General features: G+C 36.5%; 1 protein-coding gene across 2 annotated transcripts in view; it reads right to left on the bottom strand.

The window, feature by feature from the left end:
* Positions 1-1815: 1815 nt before the first annotated feature.
* The window catches only part of tap2a (transporter associated with antigen processing, subunit type a), a 44300-nt gene continuing 18698 nt past the window's right edge, over positions 1816-27417 (bottom strand). For both annotated transcript variants that reach the window (XM_028801432.2, XM_051932964.1), the window contains exons 5-12: positions 26546-26751; positions 24214-24411; positions 16545-16673; positions 14658-14846; positions 10351-10524; positions 7451-7610; positions 4588-4724; positions 1816-2172 (exon numbers count right to left, since the gene is read on the bottom strand). In XM_028801432.2, the coding sequence (XP_028657265.2) occupies positions 1966-2172; positions 4588-4724; positions 7451-7610; positions 10351-10524; positions 14658-14846; positions 16545-16673; positions 24214-24411; positions 26546-26751 (1400 nt within the window). In that variant the 3' untranslated portion in view covers positions 1816-1965. The remainder of the gene's footprint in view (positions 2173-4587; positions 4725-7450; positions 7611-10350; positions 10525-14657; positions 14847-16544; positions 16674-24213; positions 24412-26545; positions 26752-27417) is intronic.

Raw genomic sequence — 27417 nt, 5'->3', positions numbered from 1 at the left:
GGGTGGCGCTGTATGCGTCTTTAACGTTTGCATACAGTAAATCAATAGTCTTATTTCCCCGGGTGTTACAGTCCACATACTGGGAGAAGGCAGGTAATGTTTTGTCCAGCGTCACATGGTTAAAGTCTCCAGCAATTAGCACAAGCACTTCGGGGTGCTGCGTTTGTAACTTAGCAACAGCAGAATGGATGATGTCATTCGCTGTCTCCACGTCCGCCCGAGGAGGAATATACACGATGACAACAATGACTTGTCCAAACTCTCTGGGCAAGTAATAGGGACGCAAACTTACGGCCAACAGTTCGATGTCCCTGCAGCAAGTGGAGACTTTGACGTTAACATGTCCAGAGTTACACCACTGTGTATTAACATAGAGAGCGAGTCCTCCTCCTTTGTGCTTCCCGCAGGTACTTGCATCTCTGTCCGCTCTAACTGTGCTAAACCCGGGTAGCTCCACGTTAGCATCTGGGATGGTGGTAGTTAGCCACGTTTCACAAAAGCACAACAAACTGCATTCTCTGTAGGTTCTGACATTTTTTACCAGCGCAGCCAGTTCATCGATCTTATTTGAGATTGAGTTCACATTTCCCAGAATCACAGAAGGCACCGAAGGCTTAAAACGCCACTTTCTCGCAAGCCGCTTCATTTTTAGCTTAGTGCCCGCTCTGCTGCCATGATACCGCCTTCTTACCTCGTCAGGTAAATAGGGAACCACACCGACAATAGCATTTGTTCTCAGCGCTCGAAGTTGAGTACTTGAATAGACGAGTCTTGGCGTGTAAAAATCCATGCCCACGTTGTAAAAGTAAGTGTGTCCAGGGAACGAATCCACATAAAATAAAGTGATAGGAGTGATCAATAAAAAAGAGAAAAATAAAAGTAGAAAAATAAAGTCGTACACGGAGCTGCTGAAAAGGCTGCCACTCTCGGCGGCGCCTGAGTCATAACCATAGTAATATATAATGCAGATACTTAAATCTTAATAGGTTATTGGTAATGTATAAGTTAATGGTTTTGTGATCTTGATTCTCTTTGTAGACTGATTATATAAATACAATAAATTTGCTCACCTTTCAGCTATAAGTTAAGCTGCACCCAGTTTATCATATAGGGTTCTTTCCTGTATTGTTACCATAAATTGTACTGAACTTTCACATTTGTGCATGAGACCAGTAGTATGTCAAAAAATTACTTTTCTTTTAATAAAGCCTATAGTTTACATATTGAAGACATGACAGACATGGAAACTCCCTTGAAGCTCACCTAGTGGGACAAAGAAGGCCAAGGTTGATAGGAAAAGGTAAAGGAAGTGTTTTTTGAAAGGACATGTGAAGTACAATAGATGTCTTATTTTTTTAAATACAACCTATGGTGTACATAATGAAGGAAGAAGCAAAATGGAAATTACTTGTTTTTGAAGGATTCTTTTAATTTTTGGGCTAATAATAACATGAAAATGTGCTTCAAAGCTACAATGCACATTGACAAATGCTTTCCTATTTTGTCAACATTTATTTTACCTCAAGTCATATCCACCTTCACATCATCTTTTTTGTTTGGTAAGTAATATATCCATATCCATCCATCCATCCATTTTCCAACCCGCTGAATCCGAACACAGGGTCACGGGGGTCTGCTGGAGCCAATCCCAGCCAACACAGGGCACAAGGCAGGGAACCAATCCTGGGCAGGGTGCCAACCCACCACAGTATATCCATATCTCTCATTACATTGACAGACAGTTGAAAACAAAGGCACAATTAGCAATTACTTAAAATAACATAATCTTCAACTGTTTTAAGCAAAACATCATGAAAGCAATGAAAGAAATGAACCACAAGCATATTCTCCCAACTGTCAAGTGTTTTGAAATCTTCAACACTTTCAAACACTGGGACTCACTTCCAAAGCTCTCAGAATTAAAATGGTCTACAGCATATGTCCTTCTAAATCAAACTGGTGGTTTCATGAGGGTAAATCTTCATTTTCAAAGCATCTCTGAACTAGTCTGTAGTAGCAGCTTTCATTGGCCATCAGCTCTTTGTGTGTCCCTTGCTCGACCACAACTCCACCATCAAGCACAATTATGTTGTCGGCATTCTCCACTGTTTTTAACCTGTGAGCAATCACCAGGACTGTTCGGTTCTTAAAACTACTCAGAGCTTCTTGAATCTGAAAAAATAAGATCAAGAGGTAATATCAGTTAACTGCTGTTCTTAGTAACAACTGATGTACTGTATACTTAATGTCTACCCTTCTTTCTAGATAAGATATTTACTGTACATTTAGAACACTTAATGTATTACTGTATTACAATATACAAATAAATGGAAGAAAAATGCATTTAATTAAAGCAAATTACTATTAATTGTTATTAATTTATCATTAGTAATGCACTGAATTTATCAGCTATGCTTTCAGAGAAAGGGAGACAATTTCTCTACTTATCCAATATAAGAGGGTATTTTAAATTTGACTTAGAACTGAAAATGTTTTCAGAAATGCTAAAGGCTAGAGTTTAAAAGGGCCTTCCTGCCAAAAGATATTTTATTGAGGCTTTTTTGTTGCATGCCTAGACTGCCACATGTGTGCTATTTAAAGAGAATGCATTTCATCACTCTCCTCTTTCGCCCATTTTTTTCTCTACCCTTCTGTCTGAAAATCAGTGAGATGAGATGGAACTCTGTTGGTTGATGGGTTAAAATAGCAAAGCACTTTACTCATCTACATGAAAAATTACAATTTAGTGATGGTCTGTAAAATGGAAATAGCACACCAGTATTTGCATTATTTTTAACTTGTTCTTGTTATGCTTTATGGCACCTATGGGTGTGGCTTGCAATTAATTCCTAAGATAAGATGGCTCACCATTTGTATATGTGTTCACTCTTGTGTGCAGTCTAGCAGTTGAACCACAATGAACAAATGTCCTGTTGTAAGCTTTAATACTTGTCTTGAAAAATGTGAAAACCCGAAATAGGTTCTTGTGTAATTCAAGGCTAAAGATGTTAGTTAACCTGTCAGCACATGACATTTAGTCGAATCATACACTTGACTGTTTGTTCCTGCAGCATAATGTTCCTTTATTTCTATCTAAAGAAGTTTATAGTATAAATTATTATATAAGTTTATTATATAAATTTATAATGTAACATTTATTTGCTGTTTAAATTGCTATACAGTATACACACACATACACTCACACATATATATACAGTATACAATTAAAGGAAGGGACAAGTGTAAAAATCCTACTGATGCTAATATTCCTTTATAAAATCTGGTATGATAAAGACAAATTTTAATTATGCAAAAGCACCACCATTTTACATAGGGCAGCATAATTAAAAAAGGGTGTTATCATGCATGTTTTTCTTGGATGTGCTGCACTGTATCTACACTGTTTCCTGAAATTGAATTAGGAACATGCAGAATCTGTTGCACCACTTGAAAAATATGTTATTTCAACAAAATAGGTACCCTTCTATTCAGGCGACATCTCTTAGTTGACCTAAAAATTATGATTAATAATATCATAGGTACAGGTATTAAGTCATTTTGTAATGGAAAAATGGTGCCATCTTATTGATGTATAGACCAATGTCGTTTGACTCCCACAGTAATGAAAGGAAGTATAACAGAACCTTAACAACCTATCTCAGTGTAATATTTACAGAGACTTTAGTATTGTATTGTATTTGAAATATAAACAGTGGATGTAAAGAAATACTTTATCTTGACAAGGAATATTACTTATTAGAAATGCATTACTTTGTGCTCAGTAGGACATTTCTACTGTTTTAACCTTCAGAATTATAAGCAAATAGTTTAATTGTGTAAAAAAAGGCATCAGATCATCATGACAGTGAAAATGAGCAGCACTGCCAAAATATGGTATATAGAAATATATGGTTAAAATAAACCTTTTAGCCTGCAATTGGGAGTTACTCTGCAAAATTTCTAAATCAACAAACTAACTGAGGCAGGTTTTCAGTGATTATGTCTCTTCTTTAGTGTTGCAGCAAGAGGTCTAAGTAATCTTTGAGTCTAGACTGAAGATCCAGAATAAAAATAAATAATATATCAAAGTTATAAAAAGGAGATTCCTTTTTTTTTTTAGAAATGCTTAACTGAATAAACTATAGAATGAATTAAAAAATTGCCAAAGTTAGAAAGTTTTATACTATTATGCTCTTCAGTTCCATATGGAAAATTGATGAAAGGCAAATTGAACAGTCAGATGGTCCTGATAAATATTAGATACATTATCTTTGAATCAAATACAAAACAAACAAACAAGCAAAAAAAAAAAAAAACAAAAACAAAACAGCAGCACATAAACAGCAGCACTCTAATAGGTAGAACTCCCTTCCAAACATCAGAAACCCCACATGGAGCAAATTCTGACTATTGCTATTTTTTAATCATCAACTGAATTCCAATTTTTTTTTAATTAAACATCTGAAATGAAGACTCACATTTGGATAATTGAGAAAATATCTGCTCATTTATGCTGCAGTTATAAAATGACTACATTTTAGAAGCAGCTGCCATTAGAGGCAGTACTATTTTAAAGTGATTTCGTACCAGATGTTCGTTTTCGATATCTAGGCAGCTGGTTGCTTCATCCAAGATAAGGATTTGAGGATCTCTGACTAGTGCTCTAGCAATGGCAATTCGTTGCTTCTGTCCACCAGCAAGCTGACTTCCTCTCTCACCAGCATCTGGAAAATAAATGAAAAGGTAATTTCATATTTGAGTAATACAAATAAATAAAGTGCTACCTAAACCTAAATGTTGCGTTCAAGTACATCCTTCAAAATCAAATGAACACAACAGGATGTAGAAACCTAGAAAATTAAAAAAAAAAAAATTCTTCTTAAATATTATTGCCCATGCATACAATATGCTTGTTTAGTAAAGGCGATGCAGAATAAAATAGTCCTCTTGACAAAGGAGTCAGGGACAGAGGCACATCTTGAATTCAACAGCTTGATTTAATGTGAACATGTTTTCTCAGCAAGCACTGCTCTGATTTTCTGGAAAAATTAATTTAACAATATTTTGGCAAATATACCAACGCATTTTGTCTATTAGTGGGAATATGAATGAATGACTTGATTTACAGAATATGTGACATGAAAGACATGAAATTTTTGTCATGGACGTTTCCCCATTGTTTGCTGTTGTCCAGCATTAGTCTCCACAGACTTTCTATCAGAAAGTTTATCTTCATTTCTCCATGAAAATATGAGATAAATTTTTTTTCTCCGCCATCACTACAAAGCACATGGTGTAAGTAACATATAAGAAATGTTGTTGGGTGAAGTATTCCTTTAATGTGCTAGAATTTCAGATATTTAAATTGTCATATTTGATTATGTTCTTTAATATCAGACACATGAGTGGGGTTGAAGGTAAAGGCTCAAAGAGGGATTAAGAGGAAAAAAAAACAACTTTAACTAATCTTTTATTTTCCTTACTAGAATGGAGGAGAAAGTGTCAAAAGGGGGGTCCTCTAGCTAGGACCCTTTCAGTACTACAGGATAAAAGAGTAAACAAGACCAGAAGTGGGTTGTCATTTTATTGATAACCTCTGCAACTGAAACATCTGAGCCACTGATTGGTATTATTCTTACCTAGATTTGCTTACCATCCATTGCATATGGTAATTAAATTGTTTTTTCCCAGTTGGGACCCTAATTTGTTTATTATTTTAAAATGTACACAAGTAATCAGGCCTTTTCTACTCGTCTGCTACAGTTAGCACTACAACTAAAACTTTGTTTTCTGCCAATCACTTTTTGAGTGTTTTGTTTATGGCTCCTTGGCATGATCTACTTATATTTAAAGCTTAGGTTCTGGGTCAGACAGTCTCACATGTTCTCCTTTAATGAATGACCTCTCCATACGATGATGCTAGATTCTGCTCTCAGCTTTTTATGTCAATGTTGCCTTCAATACTAATGATAAAAATACTCTATTAAAGCACCTGACAAAATATACTGCACCTGTTGAAACATGTCCTATGTTCTCCTGCTGTTCAAGGATGAATGCAGTATATTCTGTTTGATGGTGAATCAAACTATGCAGTCTTTCACTCATGTTGTGTATCAGGGATCAGTGCTTGGTCCTGTTATTTTCAATATGTACAATGTTGCCACTGGATTACTTGAACAATCAGCGCAACCTAATTTTTTACTTATATATGATTGTGACAAACCTTTTTTTATGAAGATGACTCATAATTTAGACATGGTTATGCCTGCCACAATTACATAAACCCATGGATATTTGCTTTCTAAACTGAATATTCATTATCAACTGCCACCAACAGTCAAGATATCTTTCTATAATCCAACTCCTTCATCTCTGCTGATGAATGAGTTCATCATCACTTGATTAGATTACTGCACTTCACTTTTCAGTGTCCTTAATTCTTAAAGAATTAATATATTAAAGAAAGATCAAAGTGCTGTTGCATGAGTTGTGACAGATAGAAGAACACATCATCCCTCAACATTTGTTTAGCGTTTTAAATACTGGATTTTCTTACTGTTCTAGATGCTAAATGTTCTTGATGCTTAACAACCCTGAGCTTCTCACTGTTTACACACCCAAGTTACAATGGGGCTTCACTGACTGGTGTATCCCTATGCAGCATACATTTGAATTTCTATACTTATCACAAACTCAAAGTTTTCTTATTCTTCATTTTCTAAAATCAAGATTGACATCTGTCCTTTTTCAGCTTGATAGGTTTTTTGTACTTTTCTTCAATCAGACTCTAGATCTTTTCTTTCATTATTCCTTCCACCAAATGCTACATTTAATTTGGTCTTACTCCGCCAAAACCTAAAGTTTTTAGTGCTTCCTCATTCAAAACAGTAAATTTTCCATACCTAATTTTTTCTACTAGATATTACTTTTTTCTTTACCCTACCTATCACCACTAGACTTTACTTCTTGTTGACTTTAGCTACTATATGGTTCAAATGGTTAGGGTCTTTCCCTGTCTTTAAAGAGTAAATCACAATAGGGTTCCGTTTGACATGTGTTTGAAAAAGACCACAACTACAGCACAGCAGAATGTGATACCACTAGCATCAAAACATAAAAAAATAAATGCATAGAGGAAACAAATTCTTAAGCAAACTTGACAAATGTTAAAAATGTGTAGAAAAACTATGCTCAAACACCTTCAAATCTCAATGAAATTAAGAAATGTTTTATAAGTTTAGTATATTGCTCCCTGCGTTTCCTTTCCTTTGTCCCACCTGGATATAGACAATATTTTTTTGTTGTTGCTTCTTATTTGAAGACTTATACACTACTTTAAACTATTACATCAGATGCCTGTTGCTTTAGTTATTGTTAAAAGTATTAAATGCTGTTAAGTGAAAAATAAACTACACTTAATATGCATTATATGACAATTGAAACATATTACCTGTTAAATATTCATGCTCCAGGCTCATGATGAACTCATGTGCATTGGCTTTACGTGCTGCTGCCTGAGTTTGCTCCACAGAACAGTCTGGTAATCCGTAAGTAATATTTTCCTTGATGGAGCTTGCAAAGAGAACTGGTTCCTGACCCACCATGGCAATCTAAATAAAAATAATTAAAAAGTAAGAACCTACCCATTTTAGCCCACATCTAATTGTAAATCACTGGCATGCATCAAGTGTTAATTTGTAAATAGGTATTTTGTATCCACTTTAATTAAGTGATGAATGCACAAATTCCTGAACTGAAGGAACATGGAATATTTTAAATACACACTAGGTGTACTCACCACCTTTGTATTTCTAATTAATTCTAACTTTCACCCTCATTATTTTTAAAGGTTCATTGCATGTTTAATCTAAAAACAAAAATTATACATTGAAGATGTTCTGTTCAGTCTACATAGTGTCAGAGGTTTTAATTAAAACCAACTTATTAAGCAGTCAAGAAATTTTAAATCTTGCTGTACTCCTTACATACAATACTTAGAATGTACAACTTTTAGATTATGCACTTGGGATTATACATTCTAAATTGTTCTACAGTTTTTGGTGTGCATTTCTAAGAAATATACCAAATTTGATGGCTGCCATCTCAGTTTTGCCTTCTAAACAAGGCACAGTATCACTTAACAATCGAAATCTTTACAAACAGATATGGCTAAAGTAACACAAGAACAAGTAAAGCAGAGGCATTGCTCATTCCTCCCTCTTACATGTGTTTATCTTTAAAGTGAATTTAGAACAAACAGTAGAATTGTAAAGTACAAGTAACTGGCTGTTGATTAAGTTTTGACAGCTGACACATAACATCTTACTTTCCATTCACCACATACCATAGCATACAAAAGACTATAAAGTCATTTCTGGGTTAGTGTAACCAGAATTGAAAAATTTGATAACTGTGATTTGTCAGCCTAATGCAGCTGATGTGGGGACAGTTGTTTCAGGCAGGCACTTTGGTTGTTTAAAGCAGGCCTGACTCATCAATTTCAGGCAGAGGCCATGACTGATTAGAGCAGAAAAAAGATGCTACTTGGACTTAGAAGAGCATAGTCCATATCATATACAGTATAGCATAGCTCAGATGGCACTTATTCATACCTGGCAAGTTTCATAAAAAGCTCACTGAATATGCAGAATGTGTCAGTATTTATAATGTTAAGGGACATTCTAGAAGCCAGAATCCATCTGCAAGAAGAATGCCTTCTGCACTTTGCTGAACCACACATACAATCATTAGAATTCTCCACAGACAAACTGGATAATGATTATACTGCTCCAATGGCTTCTCTTTGATCTGGATATGTATGTATAAAGTTTATACTACATTGTATATTGGAAGTGAAAGCCGCATTTTAAGTCAAGTTAATATAGGAATATAGTATATTACCATATTTCTCTCGTCTGATTATTTTTGCCATGGTTACTAAAGGGGTATATATACAGGTTCAAGTATGTCCTGAATTTCTATAATGAACACAATCCCTGGGAGCAGCAGCCTCCTTATGGAGACAGTTGCTGAGCAGAGTTGAGGTATTTTTATATCTGTACCTGGTGCAGCCAAATGTCAATGCTCTTTCTGTTATCCTTGCATACTCTATCTAATGAGGAATTGTTCTAACGGAAACATCTCTTAAAATTGTTTTCCTAGAACAAGATGTGCTAGCCTGAAATGTATTTTGGGTCCATATATTAAGTTGGGAATTACTGCCATTGGATGACCTCACTGATAAAAAAGCACAGAACTATGTACATCTTAAATAGGTGTGTTTTAAATTGTCTGTGGAAGTGAACTGTGATTCAGTCTAGAGAATCATAATTCAATACCTGAGCCAAAGATGGGACTGGTACACAGAATGTCAGACTATGTACTGAAAGAACAGTCATTGTTAGCCTCTTTAATTTATCAACATAAATTAGAACATTTAATAGTTGGTAAACAGCCAATTAAAGCACTGTAGTACTGACTTTTCATCTTAAAAATTTTTTCATCTTTTTTCATCTTTTCATTTTACCATGTGACAATAATCAGAATTTTCTTAAGTACTAGCTTTTGCAAGTTGTTTAAGAAAGTACTGTATTATGTGTTGTGAGAAGTAAAAAAAAAAATCAGATTCCTTCTCATAAAGCAACACACTGGTACCTTCTTCTCATAAAGTTTTGTGTTAGAGTGGGTGACTTTCTTGTTACAATAATAGGAAGTAGAATGGCCTAGGTTATGAAAGAGAGGGAGATGGTAGGTCAAAGATGCAACCCTTAAATAACCCTTCAATAGTATCTGAAAAGAGGGCAGGTGGATGAGCTATATCACCAGACAGAGTTTAATATCTGTTTCAGATATTCAGGCCCAGAGAGGTAAGCATGTATCCTGTTCTGCTGTGTCTTTAGCACTCTGCTTTCTATCCATGATTATTACTCTCCTGTGAATTTTATTTTTATATAATAAACACACCAGTTCTTGATGTTTTAATACTTCTTGCTCTCTTTACTTAACAGGAAACAACAAAGGATGCAATACCCAAGAATCACACAACATGCTAATAAAATGGAGAAAAATCACAGGGGCACATAAAGAACATGTAAACTCCACACAGACAACGAATGGGTCAGGATTTGTAAACAGATCTGTGATCTACAACTGTGCCACTACATTGTCTTCACTTATATGTGAATTTTGAAAATCCTAATCCAATGTGACTAATACTAATCAATTGGCTCATTAGGGATTTGAATGTTAAATTGAAAAATGTATTCCGAATTTTAGGATACCTCAAGAAGAATATGAATGTTTTGTACATTTCAAAGAAGGATCAATATTAACCACAATGCATAAAAATACCTTTCTGTGGAGGTACTTGAAGTCATAGTCCTGAATAGGACTCCCATCTAACAGGATTTCTCCTATTAGTGGATCATAAAAGCGTTCCAGCAGACACACACAGGTTGATTTTCCACCTCCTGATGGTCCCACAAGTGCAGTGATTTTGCCAGGCTTTAATTCCAAAGATACATCCTAAAATCAAATCACATTTTTGTATATGTTGTGAAAGTAATACAGTAAATTATAAAATAACCTGCTAAACAAAAGCTCAACATCTAAAAATTAGTCTGAATAAAAGTTAGATTACATAGATGTCATAGACAACTGAAAAAAAATGAGATCAGGTGGCAAGAAATTTGCCTAGGACACCTTTACCCTACAACTAAAATGATCCTGGACAAAGGTTAATACATGATTGCAAAAATATATCCCCAGGGGTTTTTGGATGGCGTTCACCAAAATAGTAAGTAGGCAACGCAGTTCATGAGATGCCATAAAACCAATTGAACCAGAAGACACGAAGCCTAGAATGGAGAGGAGAGTTGTAGAATAGGCTCCTTACTGGATAAAAAAGGACAAGTTTAATGAAGAGAAAAGCAGCATGTGTTTATGTAGGTATGTTTAAGTGAGAGAAAGAAAAAGAGAAAGACAGAGAGAGATAAAGACAGATGAAAGGTCATAGGGGAAGACTGCCAGTATGATATCAGAACTTGGAAAACTAAAGAGGCCAGTCCCCATGGCACACAAGGGGGATTCTATGAAGAATCATTTAGAGAAACAGCAGCCTTTTTTCTATTGGTTTACTTTGATACTTTGGGATTATTCTTATTTGTTTTTTCCGCTCTTGTATGTATATTTTATAAAATAAACACACCAACTCTAAGACATCAATGTTGTTGCATTATACAAGGTATGGTATGGAGAGTTTGGTCAATGGTCGAATCTCGGATTCAAGAGGAACAATGCGGATTCCGTCCCGGCCGTGGAACACTGGACCAGCTCTACACCCTGGCCAGGATCCTGGAGGGGGCATGGGAGTTTGCCCAACCAGTCCACATGTGTTTTGTGGATTTGGAGAAGGCATTTGACCATGTCCCTCGAAGCATCCTGTGGGGTGTGCTCCAAGAGTATGGGGTATAAGGCTTGTTGTTACGAGCCATTCAGTGCCTGTACAGGAGGAGCAGCAGCTTGGTCCGCATTGCCGGTAATAAGTTGGACTCGTTTCCTGTTGAGGTTGGACTCTGTCAGGGCTGCCCTTTGTCACCGATTCTGTTCATAGGTTTTATGGACAGAATTTCTAGGTGCAGCCAAGGAGCGGAGGGGGTCTGGTTCGGTGACCTCAGAATCTTGTCTCTGCAATTTGTGGATGATGTGGTTCTGTTGGTTTCATCGGACAGTGCCCTCCAGCTCTCACAGGAGTGGTTTACCACAGAGTGTGAAGTGGCGGGGATGAGAGTCAGCACCTCTAAATCCAAGGCTATGGTTCTCAGCTGGAAAAGGGTGGAATGCTCTCTCCGGGTTGGGAACACATTACTGCCTCAAGTGGAGGAGTTCATGTATCTCGGGGTCTTGTTCACGAGTGAGGGAAGAATGGAGCGGGAGGTCAACAGACGGATCGGTGCGGCATCTGCAGTAATATGGGCTCTGGTACGGTCCGTCGTGGTGAAGAGAGACCCGAGCCAAAAGGTGAGGCTGTCGATTTACCAGTTGATCTATGTTCCTACCCTCACCTATGGCCACAAGCTTTGGGTAGTGACCGAAAGAGCAAGATCGCGGATACAAGTGGCCGAAATGAGTTTTCTCTGCAGGGTGGCTAGACTTTCCCTTAGAGATAGGGTGAGGAGTTCAGTTATCCGGGAGAGACTCGGAGTAGAGTCGCTGCTCCTTCGCATTGAGAGGAGTCAGTTGAGGTAGTTCGGGCATCTGATCAGGATGCCCCCTGGATGCCTCCCTTGGGGTTCCGGGCATGTCCCACTGGGAGAAGGCCACGGGGCAGACCCAGGACACGCTGGAGGGATTATATCTTCCGGCTAGCCTGGGAACACCTCAGGGTCTCCCCAGAGGAGCTGGAGGAGGTGGCCAGGGAGAGGGAGGTCTAGGTTTCCCTGCCCCCACGACCCGATCTCGGATAAGCGGTGGATAATGGATGGATGGTATGGAGGGTTGCAATAGGATAATTTCATTATTACACATTTTAATTGCATAGTTTCTATTTATTTTTACAGAAAAATAGGATTTCTTTAAAAAATATTTTGATTTCTTATATAGCGATATCTGAAAACATAAAACATAAGAGTATAAGCAATTCAACAAACAAGAGGAGACCATTAAGTCCATCAGGCTCGGATGTTTAGCTAATAGCTATGCTGTACCATTATCCAGACATGTCTTAAAGTTTGTCAAAGTTTCTACTTCAATTACATGGCTTGGTAGTTTGCTTCAGATTCCCACAAGTAAATAATGTGAGTAGGAAATGCTTTCTGGCTTCAATCCCAAATGCACTTCCCCTTAATTTGCACTGGTGTCCTCAAATATGTGATTCACTATTAACAAATACTTAACCAATTTTTAAATTTTGAAGACCTGGATTAGGTCCCCACACAATCTCATCTGCTCAAGACTAAACAGTTTCAATTCTCCGAGTCTGTTGGTATAGGACATATCCCTAAGTCCTGAGATGCACTTGGATGCTATCCTTTGCATAGCTTCTATTGCTGTGTGGAGGATTGCCGGCTTCCCAGTCCGGCCCTCACCCCCAGGCCGCTAGGAGGAGCCCTCCGGACAGCATATTCATGCCCCGAGTTCCAGCAGGGCCTCATGGACTTTGTAGTGTTGTGACACAGCCCTGCTGGATACCTTGGGGGCCGCCAGGAGTCGCTGTAGGGGGGCTAGTGGGCTCTTGCATGCCCTATAACCCGGGAGTGCGTCACAGTCACGTGACTGGAGGAAGCGACGTGCTCCCGGGATGAAGAAAAGGACTGTTTGCCCTGACCCGGAAGGAAAACGGACTTGTGGGTTTTGCCAGGAACCATTTCCGGGTCAGGGGATATAAAAGGATTGTGGGAAGCCCAGAACACTGAGCTGAGCTGGGAGGTAGGGTGGCAAAGTGTCTGGGCGAGGAGGATTGGTTTATTGAGAGAGTTTGTGATTTATATGAGTGTAGTGTGGAGAGTGCTTGGTGCACTGTATAACAGTAAAATAAAATATTGTTGTACTTTTACCTCGTGTTCAGAGTGGTACCTGAGGGTTCAAGAGGTGGCTCCACGCCTTATCTGCTACAGCTGCTATGTCTTTCTACTGCGTGGTGACCAGTACTGCACACAGTACTCCAGATGTGGTCTCACTGGAGCATTATATAGTCTTAGCATAATGTCCCTTTAATGTTACAACAATTTTAAAAGTAGATATAACTGTTAAAACAACAGACAAGCATATATTTGAAGATCAAGTAGTGAAGGTCATTCATTTTGACAGCATACTCCTTTAATTAGTTTGATAACAAATCTAATTAATCAATAGGAAGAGTCAATTATATCCTTTAACCTGCCACAAAAGGATAAAAATAAATGGATCAATGACTGCAAAAGTCTTGGATATACTCCAAAGATTGATTTTGTGGAACATAATAAAACATGGACAAAGTTCAGATTTATAATTTCTAAGTGTCTGGTTATAGTGGACATGAAAATATTAATAACATATCACTAATACAAAGTGTCTTTTGGACTATTTCCACACAGCAGATGTGCTGTATTTCAAGCATTTTTTCGTTTTACTGCTCCTAATGCTTCATACAACATCTCCACATTGTGGCAGAAGCAAAAGAAAATTACATAGGTATTACAGATTATATTCATCTAATACTGAACTAGTTGCAACAAACTAAGTGACAATTGGCTTTTCGGCTTGTTCCATTTGCTGTCAACTTTCTAACACATCACACTATCTAAATACAAGTTTGCTTGTACACAGTGCCTAATAATAGCGAAAATACTATGGAAAAATAGATGTGGTAACCAATCTGTTAACTGATCCTGACGTTTAGGTCCTGCATCCACCGTTAATCATGATTCATCAGATTCAGTAATAAATAGTGTTGAAATATTCTGATATGTCATGCTAAAACAATAATACAACTCTTAACTGACCCAAGAGGCTTTACAAACTGAAGAAAACAAAAAATAAGTGTTTCTAAAACTACAATTACACCAAAATATTTAAATTATCAGTTGATTAATATTTAAAAATATAACATGTAATATAAATTAATATTGTAAAGACTTCTTTAAGATTTTTAAAATATGATAAAAAGTAGCAATTCTTACCTTCAGCACTGGAACAGCTGGTCTGCTTGGGTAAGAGAAAGAAACATTCTTGAAGCACACATAGCCTTTAAGTGAAGGTGGCTGTTTGGTTCCATTGGATAAAATCTTTGGTTTACGGTCTAAATACTCAAAAACCTTTGCTGCTGCTCCAACTGAGTTTAACATATTTGAGTAAATGTAAACTAATGTCTAAAAAAAAATCCACAATACAATTTCAGTAATGTACATTCCAATAGATAATGCTGCTTTTAGAATAATCCATTCTAATCACATATCAGTTTTCCCTAGCTTATTTTTTCTTCTTGCAATTGAATACCTACCTTCTTCCATTGTCTAATATCACTTAATAAGTCCTGAGTTACAGTAGCTTCAGACTTTTGTAGCAACAACAGGACCAGAGTGGAAAACAACCTTGGTCAAGATTCTAATTTAATGGCCTTAATCTAACAAAAAAAGTAAAATAAACCACTATATCATAACTGTAATACTGTTTTATAGACTTTCTATAATCTAATATACTGACTGTACATTTCACTTCATAGTTCAAATTGTATTTATATACAATTAATATCTACTACCTTACTACAAAAAAATCAAATTAATTCAGATTCAGAGATTTACATCTTCCTGTAAAACCATCTTTCACATCACTTAATATAATGTACAAGGTCGGCCAGGTTAATTTAATCTCCAACTATTTTAATGATGTGTGCATTTCAAATCGTGTCAGGAGCAACATAGCCTTTGGACTATTAACATTAATTAGATTAACAATATTTAAAAATGGAAACACATGTCATAAAATAGTCAAAATGGAAGTGTAGGCTTTAGTATACAGTATGTAACACATGTTTTTCCTTGAGAAGCAAGGAAGAACAGCAGACCCTGCAACTTTGCTCACCCATGCATTTGATTTGATTTTCAGTTGGGGTGCTTTCTTTGTGAAACATAAATGGTATATTCTTAGACATGATTGCCCCAAGGATTATGGAATGCTACTACAGCCAGTGCATGCTCCGAACTACAGCCAAAGACATACAGTTCAGCTGAAATTTTCTCAATGTTAATCACGGTAACCTCTGATGTCTCATGCCTTGCATCCCTTGGACAAGCTCCAACCCCCAGTGAAAAAAGGGATACAGAAAACGAATTTATCAGTCATCTTATTATGACACTATGTATGTTAAAAGCCCTAGGAAAAAAACAAGTATTAACAAATTTTAATCAACTACAACAGTCCCAAAAATACATATGTACACATTAGGTAGGTGACGCTGTTTGGCTTTTTATGCTAATGTTATCTCTCTCTCTGTCTCACTCTATATATATGAGTATTACATGAATAGGTCTAATCAAAATCTGATATTTGAGTAGTTACATGAACCCAGTGCTAGGTTCTAGTCCTGCCTCCATGATCCTATACTGGATTAAACATATTTGAGAATGATGGACTGACTGGCTGCAGAATCAACATACTAATGTACTGCTTATAGCTGCTACCTTAAAGACGCAGGGTGCGGGCCTCAAATCTCAGCCCAGTAGTTTTCTGTACACTCTAAAGATGAACAGTTTAAACTAATTTGCCACTCTAAATACACTTGTTTTGAGTGAGGGTAGTTTTGTGCATCTGGTGCCCTGAAACAGATTGCTGTTTTCTCTCAGATAGCACCTGCCTAGAGTCTGATGTCACTAAAACAGGATCCAACTACCTAGTAATGGAGTGAGCAGGTCCAGAAAATGGTAAGGTAAATAAAAAAATATATACTATTGTTTTTATCTCATTAGCAAATTTAAACAGTTTTTTTGTTGCAGTCGATTTTCAATGCTGGATACCATGGATGTTTTCAGTTATAACTAGCAATCAAACAACTGCAATGAGAAGCTTACACGGATGTAGGAGCCAAGATCTGACTGATAAAGAACAAAGGACACCAAGTTTCCAGTGGTCATCTGTCCTGAATGGATGAGGTGTTGTCCATAGTAAAGCATGATGACTTGAAATGCAAGTGTTACAAGCTGTGGGTGGAAAAAGAAGTGAATATTCACATAATTTGTTGGTAGAAGAAACTAATAAATATAAAACCTACTCAATGAAACTTTGATATGGTCTTGAAATACATGCAGTAACTACCAACACAGGAAAATATGGAAAAAACGATTATTAATACCTAAGGTGCCTGTTACTGGCATACCACAATGCCTTTTACCTGAATTGTATGCTGGGTGAAGGTCTTTGGGAGCAAATAGAAACCTGTTTAGGAGTTTTTCTGTACTATATTAAGTTGTAAACTTATTAAATGGATAAGTTAAATATTTAAGTTAATATTTTTCTTGGTATAAAAACGTAGCAACAAATGATATGACGTAATCCAAAAAAATATAAGGAGACTCATTTATAAAAACAGATGTTAACTTGAGCAAAACCCTGAACTTAACAAAAGGCAAAAGATATGTTTTAACACCAAATTTATAACATAAACATTTAATCAAACTATTTCAATGTATCGGCAATGAAATAGCAAATCACACTTAGCCAGTAAGCATCAAGTCTATGAATACGATCAAACTGGTTTAATAATTGATGGATATATATTTTCAAGCATTTAAAATGAAAGCCACCCAGAAATTATTGAACATGACAAGAAACTTGCTAGCTCCTCAAAAGTAACAATGAAAAGCACAAAATTCTAAAATAATAAAACTAATCAATGAAACTATTCTAGTTGGCACATAAAATTCTATTTTTTAACATGCACAACAGAAGAAAAATTTTAATTTCCAGTAGAATTATGACAAAATTGGTAAACAGTATTGCTACTTTTTACACCTGCTTTTAAAGGTTTTTGGTGAGGCAAATCAAGTCTGTAGGGCTAAGGACACATTGTTCTTTTGTTTCAGCGTGACACAATAGACTTTCTACTAAGATGTTGTTGTGACTGAAAGTAACTATAATACAATTTCATACAAACCATACTTATTAATCAAATGCCAGGGAAGGTCAATCAGACTAGATATCTATCATTTGGATAATGCAATGCCAGTTATTTGATTTATTTTCATGGATGTTTTGATATTGTTTGCTCTTGCTAAGCACTGGTCTGCACTGAAATCATTATATAGTATTGGAAATTTTGTTTTCTCCCTTCTCCATTAAACTAGCATTTTTAATATGCGACAGAATGGCATAAATCAAAAAGAAAATGGCAAAACAAACAAGCCTTTAAAGCTATAGCAAAGAATAAACACATTTATTAATATTTTAGAAATACTTGTAGGCCAAATAACTAAACAATGAGATCACTTAGAAGTAAGAAAATGCAGTGATTATTAAATTGGTTGAAATAAAACTCTGTAGCCAAGGTGGCCTCTATGAACTGAAGTTGAAAAAAATTGCTTTATATCAACCTTAAACCTACACAGCTACCCTGATTTTTCAACAAAATTAATATTAAGAGTTTTTACAGACTTCTGCCATTGGCCTCTTTGTATAATTTATAAATATCTGATAATGAAGCTAAACTCCTTAAGGGATATAATAGTGTGTTGATAAACTTAAAAAGACAAAAGATTGAAAAACCTTTGGTACTTGTTATTTTGATCCATCCATGAAAATGATACTCTACATTACAAATAAACAGATTATGTTGTATATTCATTAAATTCTACTGTTTTCTTTGTAGACATATAAAATACACTGCAACAAAAGGCAAAAAAAGATTTGTATAAAAAACAAAATCATTTAACTGTCATTAGCTTATCCAACCAAAAACTACAGTTACTTTAATGCATACATAGGTAGCATGATGCTGCTGTAGGTAGGGCTGCTGCCTCATGGACCCAAAGTCCTGGGTGTGAATAAAGTACTCATTCTCTTGTCATTGTGGAATGTGCATATTCTCTTTGCATACATGTGGATTCTTCTCCATGAACTCCAGATTCTCACATTAGTCATTCAGGTTAGGCTAACTGGGGATGCTAAATTGTCCCTGTGAGAGAATGAATTTGGTTGTGTGTGAGAGTGGACCCCTTGATAGACTGGCATCTGTCCAGAGCTGGTTCCTGCCTGGGTCGGTTTCAGTCCGCATGACCTGGAATTGGATTAGCAGTGCTAAAAATGTTGTTTTTTATTGTAGGTACAGTACTGCAGAGGTTATTTTTAATTTTTTAGCATTGTTTTCCAATTTTGGGGCTAATGTCACATACATCTTATGTTAACCTTTGCCAAAGACACGAAAGTCATTGTTATTACTAGAAAAGTAAGTTTTTCCAAAATATATATAAACATGTTAAACAATTATGCATGGTAGTCATAAATGGTTGCAAAATGCAAAACTTCAAAAGCATTTCTTGTAAGATGCAGTTATGCAAATAACATTTAAATAGAACACAATAATAATAATAATAATTCATTACATTTATATAGCGCTTTTCTCAGTATAGATTGAAAAGCTTCAGGCTGTTCCTTACATGATGGCAATAAATAACGTGAGGACACAGATAAATTGGTAAAATGAACTGGGTAATTGAGAAGGAACTAGGTTTTTTATGTATGTGACCATAAGAAGATATAGGTTGGGCTCAACTCTTAACAGAGCAAACCATATTTTTAGTATTGTAAAGTAAATAGACCTTAATTGTTATCTCTCCGTGGCTAGAGTTTCTATCCACTTTTCTGGGCAGTTCAGCTTGTTTATTTATATAATTTGTCTAATAAATTACTAATAATAGGGATTATTATCAAATTCTCCCAACCCAATAATGGACAATACCCATTTAAAGAATTAGAACATTAGAACACTCTAGACGAGAACAGGCCATTCAGCCCAACAAAGCTTGCCAGTCCTATCCACTTATTTCTTCCAAAAAAACATCAAGTCGAGTTTTGAAAGTCCCCAATGTCTTACTGTCTACCACACTACTTGGTAGCTTATTCCAAGTGTCTATTGTTCTTTGAGTAAAGAAAAACTTCCTAATGTTTGTGTGAAATTTACCCTTAACAAGTTTCCAGCTGTGTCCCCGTGTTCTTGATGAACTCATTTTAAAATAACAGTCTCGATCCACTGCACTAATTTCCTTCATAATTTTAAACACTTCAATCATTTCACCTCTTAATCTTCTTTTGCTTAAACTGTAAAGGCTCAGCTCTTTTAATCTTTCCTCATAATTCAACCCCTGTAGCCCTGGAATCAGCCTAGTTGCTCTTCTCTGGACCTTTTCTAGCGCTGCTATGTCCTTTTTGTAGCCTGGAGACCAAAACTGCACACAGTACTCCAGATGAGGCCTCACCAGTGTGTTATAAAGGTTGAGCAGAACCTCCTGTGACTTGTACTCCACACACCATGCTGTATAACCTAACATTCTGTTAGCCTTCTTAATGGCTTCTGAACACTGTCTGGAAGTCGATAGCTTAGAGTCCACTATGACTCCTAAATCCTTCTCATAAGGTGTACTCTTGATTTTCCGACCGCCCATTATGTATTCAAACCTAACATTTTTACTTCCTATGTGTAATACTTTACATTTACTGACATTAAATTTCATCTGCCACAAATCTGCACAAGCCTGTATTCTATCCAAGTCCTTCTGTAATGATATAACGGATTCCAAATTATCTGCTAATCCACCTATCTTGGTATCATCTGCAAACTTAACCAGCCTGTTACTTATATTCCTATGTAAATCATTTATATATATATTAAAAATAGCAGCAGCCCTAGCACTGACACTCTTAACATCAGCCAGTTCTGCTGAGGTTCCTCGCACCATCACCCTCTGCTTCCTGTGTCTGAGCCAATTCTGCACCCATCTAAAAACATCACCCTGAACTCCCACTTCTTTTAATTTGATGCCCAACCTCTCATGTGGCACCTTATCAAATGCTTTCTGAAAGTCCAGATAAATAATATCATATGCTCCACTTTGATCGTATCCTTTTGTTGCCTCCTCATAGAATTCCAGCATGTTAGTAAAACACGACCTCCATCTTCTGAACCCATGCTGACTGTTCCTAATAACTCCTGTCCTTGCCAGGTGTTGCTCAATCTTATCCTTAATAATTCCTTCCATTAATTTTCCTGTGATTCATGTTAAGCTTACTGGCCTATAGTTGCTTGGATCTGCCCTGTTACCCTTTTTATATAATGGAATGATATTTGCCATTTTCCAGTCCTTCAGAATCTCTCCAGTGTGCAGTGACTTCCTAAAAATATAGGTCAATGGTTTATATATGTATTCGCTAGCCTCCTTAAGAACTCGAGGGTAAATATTATCTGGTCCTGGTGATTTGTTTGATTTCAGCTTATTTAATCTGAGCAGCACTTCTCCCTCTACAATTTCCAAATCCCTTAGTACCCCCTTAGTAGTCCCTGTTACCAAATTTAGGTATGTAACTGAAACATAATGAAATTGCTATGCAATAAAAAATGCTAAATATGTTTTTATACTAGGCTTTAAAAACAGTTCAATATTTTGTTGTCAAAACATATTTTACTAAACTACACATTGCTATCCATATTAGACCTATTTTTTCACATCGGCTACTTTTAAATTTATGATCTTTTATGTTTTCAATTTATGGTGCATTATAAAATGTAGATCCACTTAACCATTTAATTTCAAACCTGTATTGTAAAATGCCACATTACAAATCATTAAGTTAGGTTATCTTGAGGACAATGCAAAGAGTAACTGTATTAAATATTTTGACAAAAAATCAGCCAGTTTAGTCCAGTAGAGCTTTTCATTTCATTTTCTGCTCAAAACAGAAAAATAATAATGACTTCTTTGCTCATTTTAAACCTTGCAGGTCAGACTTGGTGAGAGTCGCTATGTTTCCAGTGCTACTCACAAGTGGAGCCGAATAGAACAGAACCTTTAAACAGGTTAAACTTAACAAAGCCGCCAGCCAAGACGGCATTCTATCTGACGTACTGAAGGCATCTGCCATTCAGCTGTCATGGGTGTACACTGACATCTTCAACTTGTCCCTGTCTTTACGTACAGAGCTGCAGTGTTTTTAGACAACCACAATTGTGAAGGCCAAAGAAATCTGCTGTTTCCTGTCAGAATGTCTATTGTTAATTGAGTTAACCTCCGTGGTGGTGAAGTACCAGGAGAAAACTGGTCACGTTCCACATTAACTACAACATCCCTGCTACCCTGGATCTGCTATAGTTTGCAAATCACTGTAACAGATCTGTCAATAATGCCATCTCCCTCATCCTGAACACCTGCTCTGGGACATAAGAAAAGGAAAATCACTTATGTCAGGATACTATTCATTGAATATAGCACTGCCTTCAACAACTTTGTGTCCTCTAGCCTGGTGCTAATGCTTAAAAACCTTGGTCTGAGCAGTACTATCTGTGGCTGGATGTTTGACTTCCTGATAAATACACCGAAGTAAGTGAGGACTGGCAAAAGTAACTCATCCATGCTGCCCTCCAACATTCGTATTCCACAAGGCTGATACCTCAGGCCACAACTGTATAATCTACAGTATTCACCTATGACTGTGTAGCAGAGAATCAGGGCCACAGAATCATCAAGTTTGCAGACAATAGAACTGTGACTAGCCTCATCAGCGACTATGGAGGGAGATAAAAGAACTGACTTTATGGTGCTACAACAACAACCTCTGTCTGAATTTTGACAAAACAAAAGAGGCCATTGTTGACCTCACAAAGAACAAAGTCAGTCACACTCCACTTCACATTAATGGCTCCCCTGTACAGACAGTTAGCAGCTTTAGGTTCCAAGCTGTCCAGATCACCATCTGCCTTTCATGGTCAGTCAACAGAACCTGCATACTCAAAAAGGATCCTGAGGAAGCTAGAAAGCTTTGAGCTGGGAAACAAAACACTAGAGAAATTTTAATGCTGAACTACTGAAAGTACCCTGACCGGATGCATCACAGTGTGGTTTGGTACCTGACTTGCCAAAATCACAAACTCCTCCAAAGGACTGTCCGTACATCTTCTAACATCATTGGGGCTGACCTTTCAAAGCTTCATACCATCTACTCAACTAGATGTCTGAGGACAGCTGAATCCATCATCTCTGAAACAGCCATCCAGCTCATCCCATTTTCACTTCACCCTTCTCTGAAGCATTACTGGAGCCTCACCACTCACTCTACCTTCTTCAGCAACAGTGTTTTTCACAGACCAAAAGGTCACTGAACTCCTAGTATCTTAATCCTACCTGCCCTGCAGGTTGTACCCACTTGCTGGTTTATGTGTAATTGTAGGCTACTGCATGTTACTTTTCTTTTAACTCTTATCTTATTTACTGTATTAAGTTATTTATGCTGTTTATTAATTTATTCATTTATTTATCTTCTGCTACTCTATTTATTTACTGTGTTTATTTAAACATCACTGCAACTGTGGCACAAGAATTTCACTATGCTCTTACAGTGTACTATATGTGATAATAAAGATCTCTAATCTAATCAAATCAAATTGATTTAGGAAGATATCCAAAAGTGATGCAGTAAATGACACCATTTGGAAATGGGTTCAGTTTATTCTCATCTTGCTTTGGAAGAAGACATGGTATTTGTGCAAAATGCACCCTTAACTAGTTTTAATTTTAAAGAAATAGCTGACATTATTATAACTTATTCTCATTTCATCTCTTTCATCATCTGAAACAAGTTTTTCTGGCGAGGGTCAAAGTGGCAACAGGCCAACAATATCAACACAGACTTCCCTGATTCCAGCTATGGATTTCAGCACTTCCTGGGGAGTTCCAAAGTACTTCCAAGACAGAAATATACCTGTAATCCATGTCCTGGCTCTGCTACAGGATTTCTGCTCAGTGGGATGTGCCCAAAGAAGATCCAAGGGGATGCCTGCAGGGGGCCATTCTAAGGACATGCCCAAATCACCTCAACCGGCTCCTTTCAATCTGGAAGAGCGGCATCTACTTTGAGGCTCTCTTAATTGCTGAGCTTCTAACTCTATCATGGAGTGTCAGCCAAGCAGCCCTGTGAAGAAACCTAATTTTTGCCGTTTGTACTCATGATTTCACTCTTTCTGTCATTCCTGTCCCATAGTTTATGACAACAGGCGAGGACAGAGATGTAGATGGACCAGTAATCCTAGAGTTTTGTCATTGGATATTCCCCCTGCTTCTCTACTACACACTGGTGCAGCTCCCTCACAACAGCTGCCGCCTCTCCAACCTGCTTGTCTATCTCACATTCCATTCTTCCATCATTCACGAACAAGGTCCTGGGATTATGTACTCACTTTAGAATTTTAAAAATCTGTCTATATTAATATCTTAACATATTAAGACTTTTCTAGTACTTCCACATACCACATTCCCAGCAGTACTAGAAAAAAATAAAGTGACCCTTCTTTGGACTTTCTCTAGGACACCTAGGTACAGTATTTATTTTATTATGAAGACCAAATCTACACATAGTATTTCAGATGAGGCATCACAAGCAGCATAACCTTTCATGACTTATACTTATAAAACTACGAGTTACTATGGCAGTTAAAATTACATACACTTTATCCAATCTGATTTTATCATCCACACTTACTCTTCGAATTAGCAGGTATGCTGCTCGAATTGTATCACGCTTAGTTTTCAGGTTGTGAATATCCTGAAGATTCTTTTCATATCTTTCTGCCTCTCTGTCTTCAGCTGAGAAGCTCCGAACTGTCTTAATACCAGAAACTACTTCACCTGCTGTGTCATTTGCTAGTGCAATTGAATCCTGTACCTTTTTTGCCAAAGCCTGCAGGTTGTAGGGAGAAAAAATTAAATTGTATAAATTTTTGTATGAATTAATTACTTTACAGTAATATACCATAAATAATAGATACTTTTACAAATCATTCTTAAGAACCTTCAAGAACTTAATCAGGTTTTGCTTCGAACATTTCATTCCTAACCACTTAAAAAACACCACTTTATTCCATTCTAAATATTTGTAAGATCATTTAATAAGATAATAATAATGGTATTAGTTGATAATGTTGTTACAACAAGGTGCGAGAATGTAATATTTTGGGTTTCTTTGTATAGACATTATTCACTCTGAAATTTTTTCCAATTTTATTCCCAATATACTTGCAAATATTAATATACTGAAATTATTCTTCCTTCACTAACGATAAATTCAATATATTTATAAATCATGGCATTTAGAATTTCGTTGTATTATCTAGACCAGCATTTCCTCACCTGTGAGCCCCAACTAGTCCAATTATTGAACTTATTTCATAGCAGCAGAATCACAGGTGGATTGTGTCTGATCCTGGATGAATTTCCCAACCCCTGCTCTAATTATGGAGGAAAAGCATTGATGGTTGCGCTTGATTCTCCTAAATCTTTGATGAGTGTGGGGACCCCACTCTATCCGCTCAGATGATAGCACTACATTCACGGACCCTGATGGGTCAAGAACACACTGGCATGTGAAAAAATGGATTGTGACAGCACAAAGGTTAGGAAATGCTGATTTAGACTATATACTATGACAATAAATTTTTGATGCTAGTACATCCGTTACTACAGAATACAATACTTGTGTTTCACATTTACAAAAGTATCCTTCCCTCCACACCTCCTAGAGTCAATACCTGACACATAGCCCTCTAGCAGCAATTACAGCTGTGAGTCTTCATGAACTTTGCATATTTAAATTTTGGAAGTTTTGGTTATTCCTTAATGCATATTTTCTCAAACTGCCAAATTAGATGGAAAGCACAGGTGGGCACAAATTTTCAGATCACAGAACAGATTCTCTGGGATTTAAATCTGGACTCTGGCAGGGCAATTCCAAAACACTAACCTTCCTTTTTTTAATCTTCCCCAGAGACAGGAACAAATTTCAGTCTGGAATAATAAAGTCGACCTAAGTCCTAAGTCCTAAGGTCTCAGGCAAATTGAAATATGTTCTACTCAAGGATTTTCTTATATTTGGCTCCATCCAACAAGCTTTCCAATTCCTCCTGGTGAAAAGTAACACAAGAACATGATGCTGCCTCCACGTGCTTGATGGCAGAGCTTGTATTACCTGGGCACTGAATTGTATTTTGTTTATACCAAAATGTTTACTTTGCTTTGAGGTCAAGCAGTTCAACTTTAGTCTCATTATACCACAAACAGTCTTACAACAGGTTTTAGTTTACATCAAATGGTTTCTAACACACTACAGGTATAACTTAACTTGGCTAAACAACTTCAGTTTAATACAGTTTGCATCCTGGTCACTTCCCTGACAAGTGTCTGTCTTGTCTAGTTGAAGTTGTACACCTGATCTTGTAAGTGTCTGGGTTGTTCTGGTATTTTTTTTCTGCTGTTACGATGAAGTCCACAGTGCTTTCCCAATCTTTTTATGACTTTCCCTATTGTTTTTCCCTCCTAATGACTTCACTCAACATGCAGCTCCTTAGCCTCCATGATAGCAGGACTGATCTAATCTGTCTTATTAGCTGTGTGGCCTCACCAAGTCAGTGATATTCATAATGTAATCACATAACTAAACATAGGTGAATTCCAAATGAAGACAGGAGTTGCTTGTTAAAGTATTCAGTGTGAACTCTCTGGAATATTAAAGATTGATTAGGTTTGTTAAAACATAGATCATAAATACTAGTTAAGTACGGAATTTTTAGAATTTTCTGATTTTTATTTTTGCTTTACAATTCTGAATATATCTAAATACTTCATTTTAACATTCTAGTTTTATTCAGAACTGATAAGTACAGGTGTGGAAAAAAACATTTAAAAATCTTTTAATTTGAGTTTGCAACACTGCAAAATGATAGATAATTAATGAGGGGGTGACACTTTCTAAAGTCACAATACTTCAAAGAAAAACACTACTTTTTCCTTTGTATGAGCTCTTCCATAACTGTTCTTACCTCAAAGTACGTATTATAAATTTTTTGAATAATCCCAATCAGAGGAGTTTCAATGAAAGTAATAAGGGTCAACTGCCATGAAAGTTTGACCATAAGGGAGAGCACCCCAAAAGATTTTATTACACTACGTAGGAAGATATTGACATTCATTGCTACAGACTGGCTCATCAGCGTTGTGTCTGTTGATAACCGAGACGTTAGGTCCCCTAAGGAAGATAAAGAACAAAACAAAGCAACATTTGGTTTAGATTATCATTAATATTGCAAAAGCACTATTTCTTTTCAAATTAAAGCAAAAAGATAATAAAGCCAGAAAGTCCAGATATCTCAAAAGCAGTGAATTTGTTTCCAAACAATAAAGCACAAGCATGGCACAGATAAATTCGGAAGACATGACAAAACAAGACTATAAAAATTTTATGGGATCTAATCTAGGTGTTGCTTTTGAAAATCTGCCATTGTTATTTATTTTGATTTTTTTTTTTATTTTTGAGTTTTGTTTAATTTTGATCCTTTGTTTTATACTTATGTGACTTTATCACATCACAAAGCCAACATATGCTACTATAAAACATGTATCTTATAATTTCCAAGAAAGAGTAAACCTTCTAATTTTTTTTGGTTTTAAAATAAAGTAACACTTTGAAGATCCATTCAGAAATCTGGTAGAGGTGTCCTTTATGTTGTGCTAGTTAATGTATGCCATTACTACGTAATTGTGTTGTCAAGTTTCTTTAACACTCCTTCTGAGTGACAGATGTTCAATCTGGTTAATCTGGTCATATTTCACTACAAGGTGACATTTTTGCTCCTGGGTCATTGTCCATTTCTAATGAATCAGAGCTTTCCACTCAAAGACTGTGAGTCAGCTG

Source organism: Erpetoichthys calabaricus, chromosome 1 (assembly GCF_900747795.2).
Source record: "Erpetoichthys calabaricus chromosome 1, fErpCal1.3, whole genome shotgun sequence".
Lineage (NCBI taxonomy): Eukaryota > Metazoa > Chordata > Cladistia > Polypteriformes > Polypteridae > Erpetoichthys > Erpetoichthys calabaricus.
The sequence above is the reverse complement of the archived record's forward strand: the minus strand, read 5'-3'. Positions and strand labels throughout refer to the sequence as shown.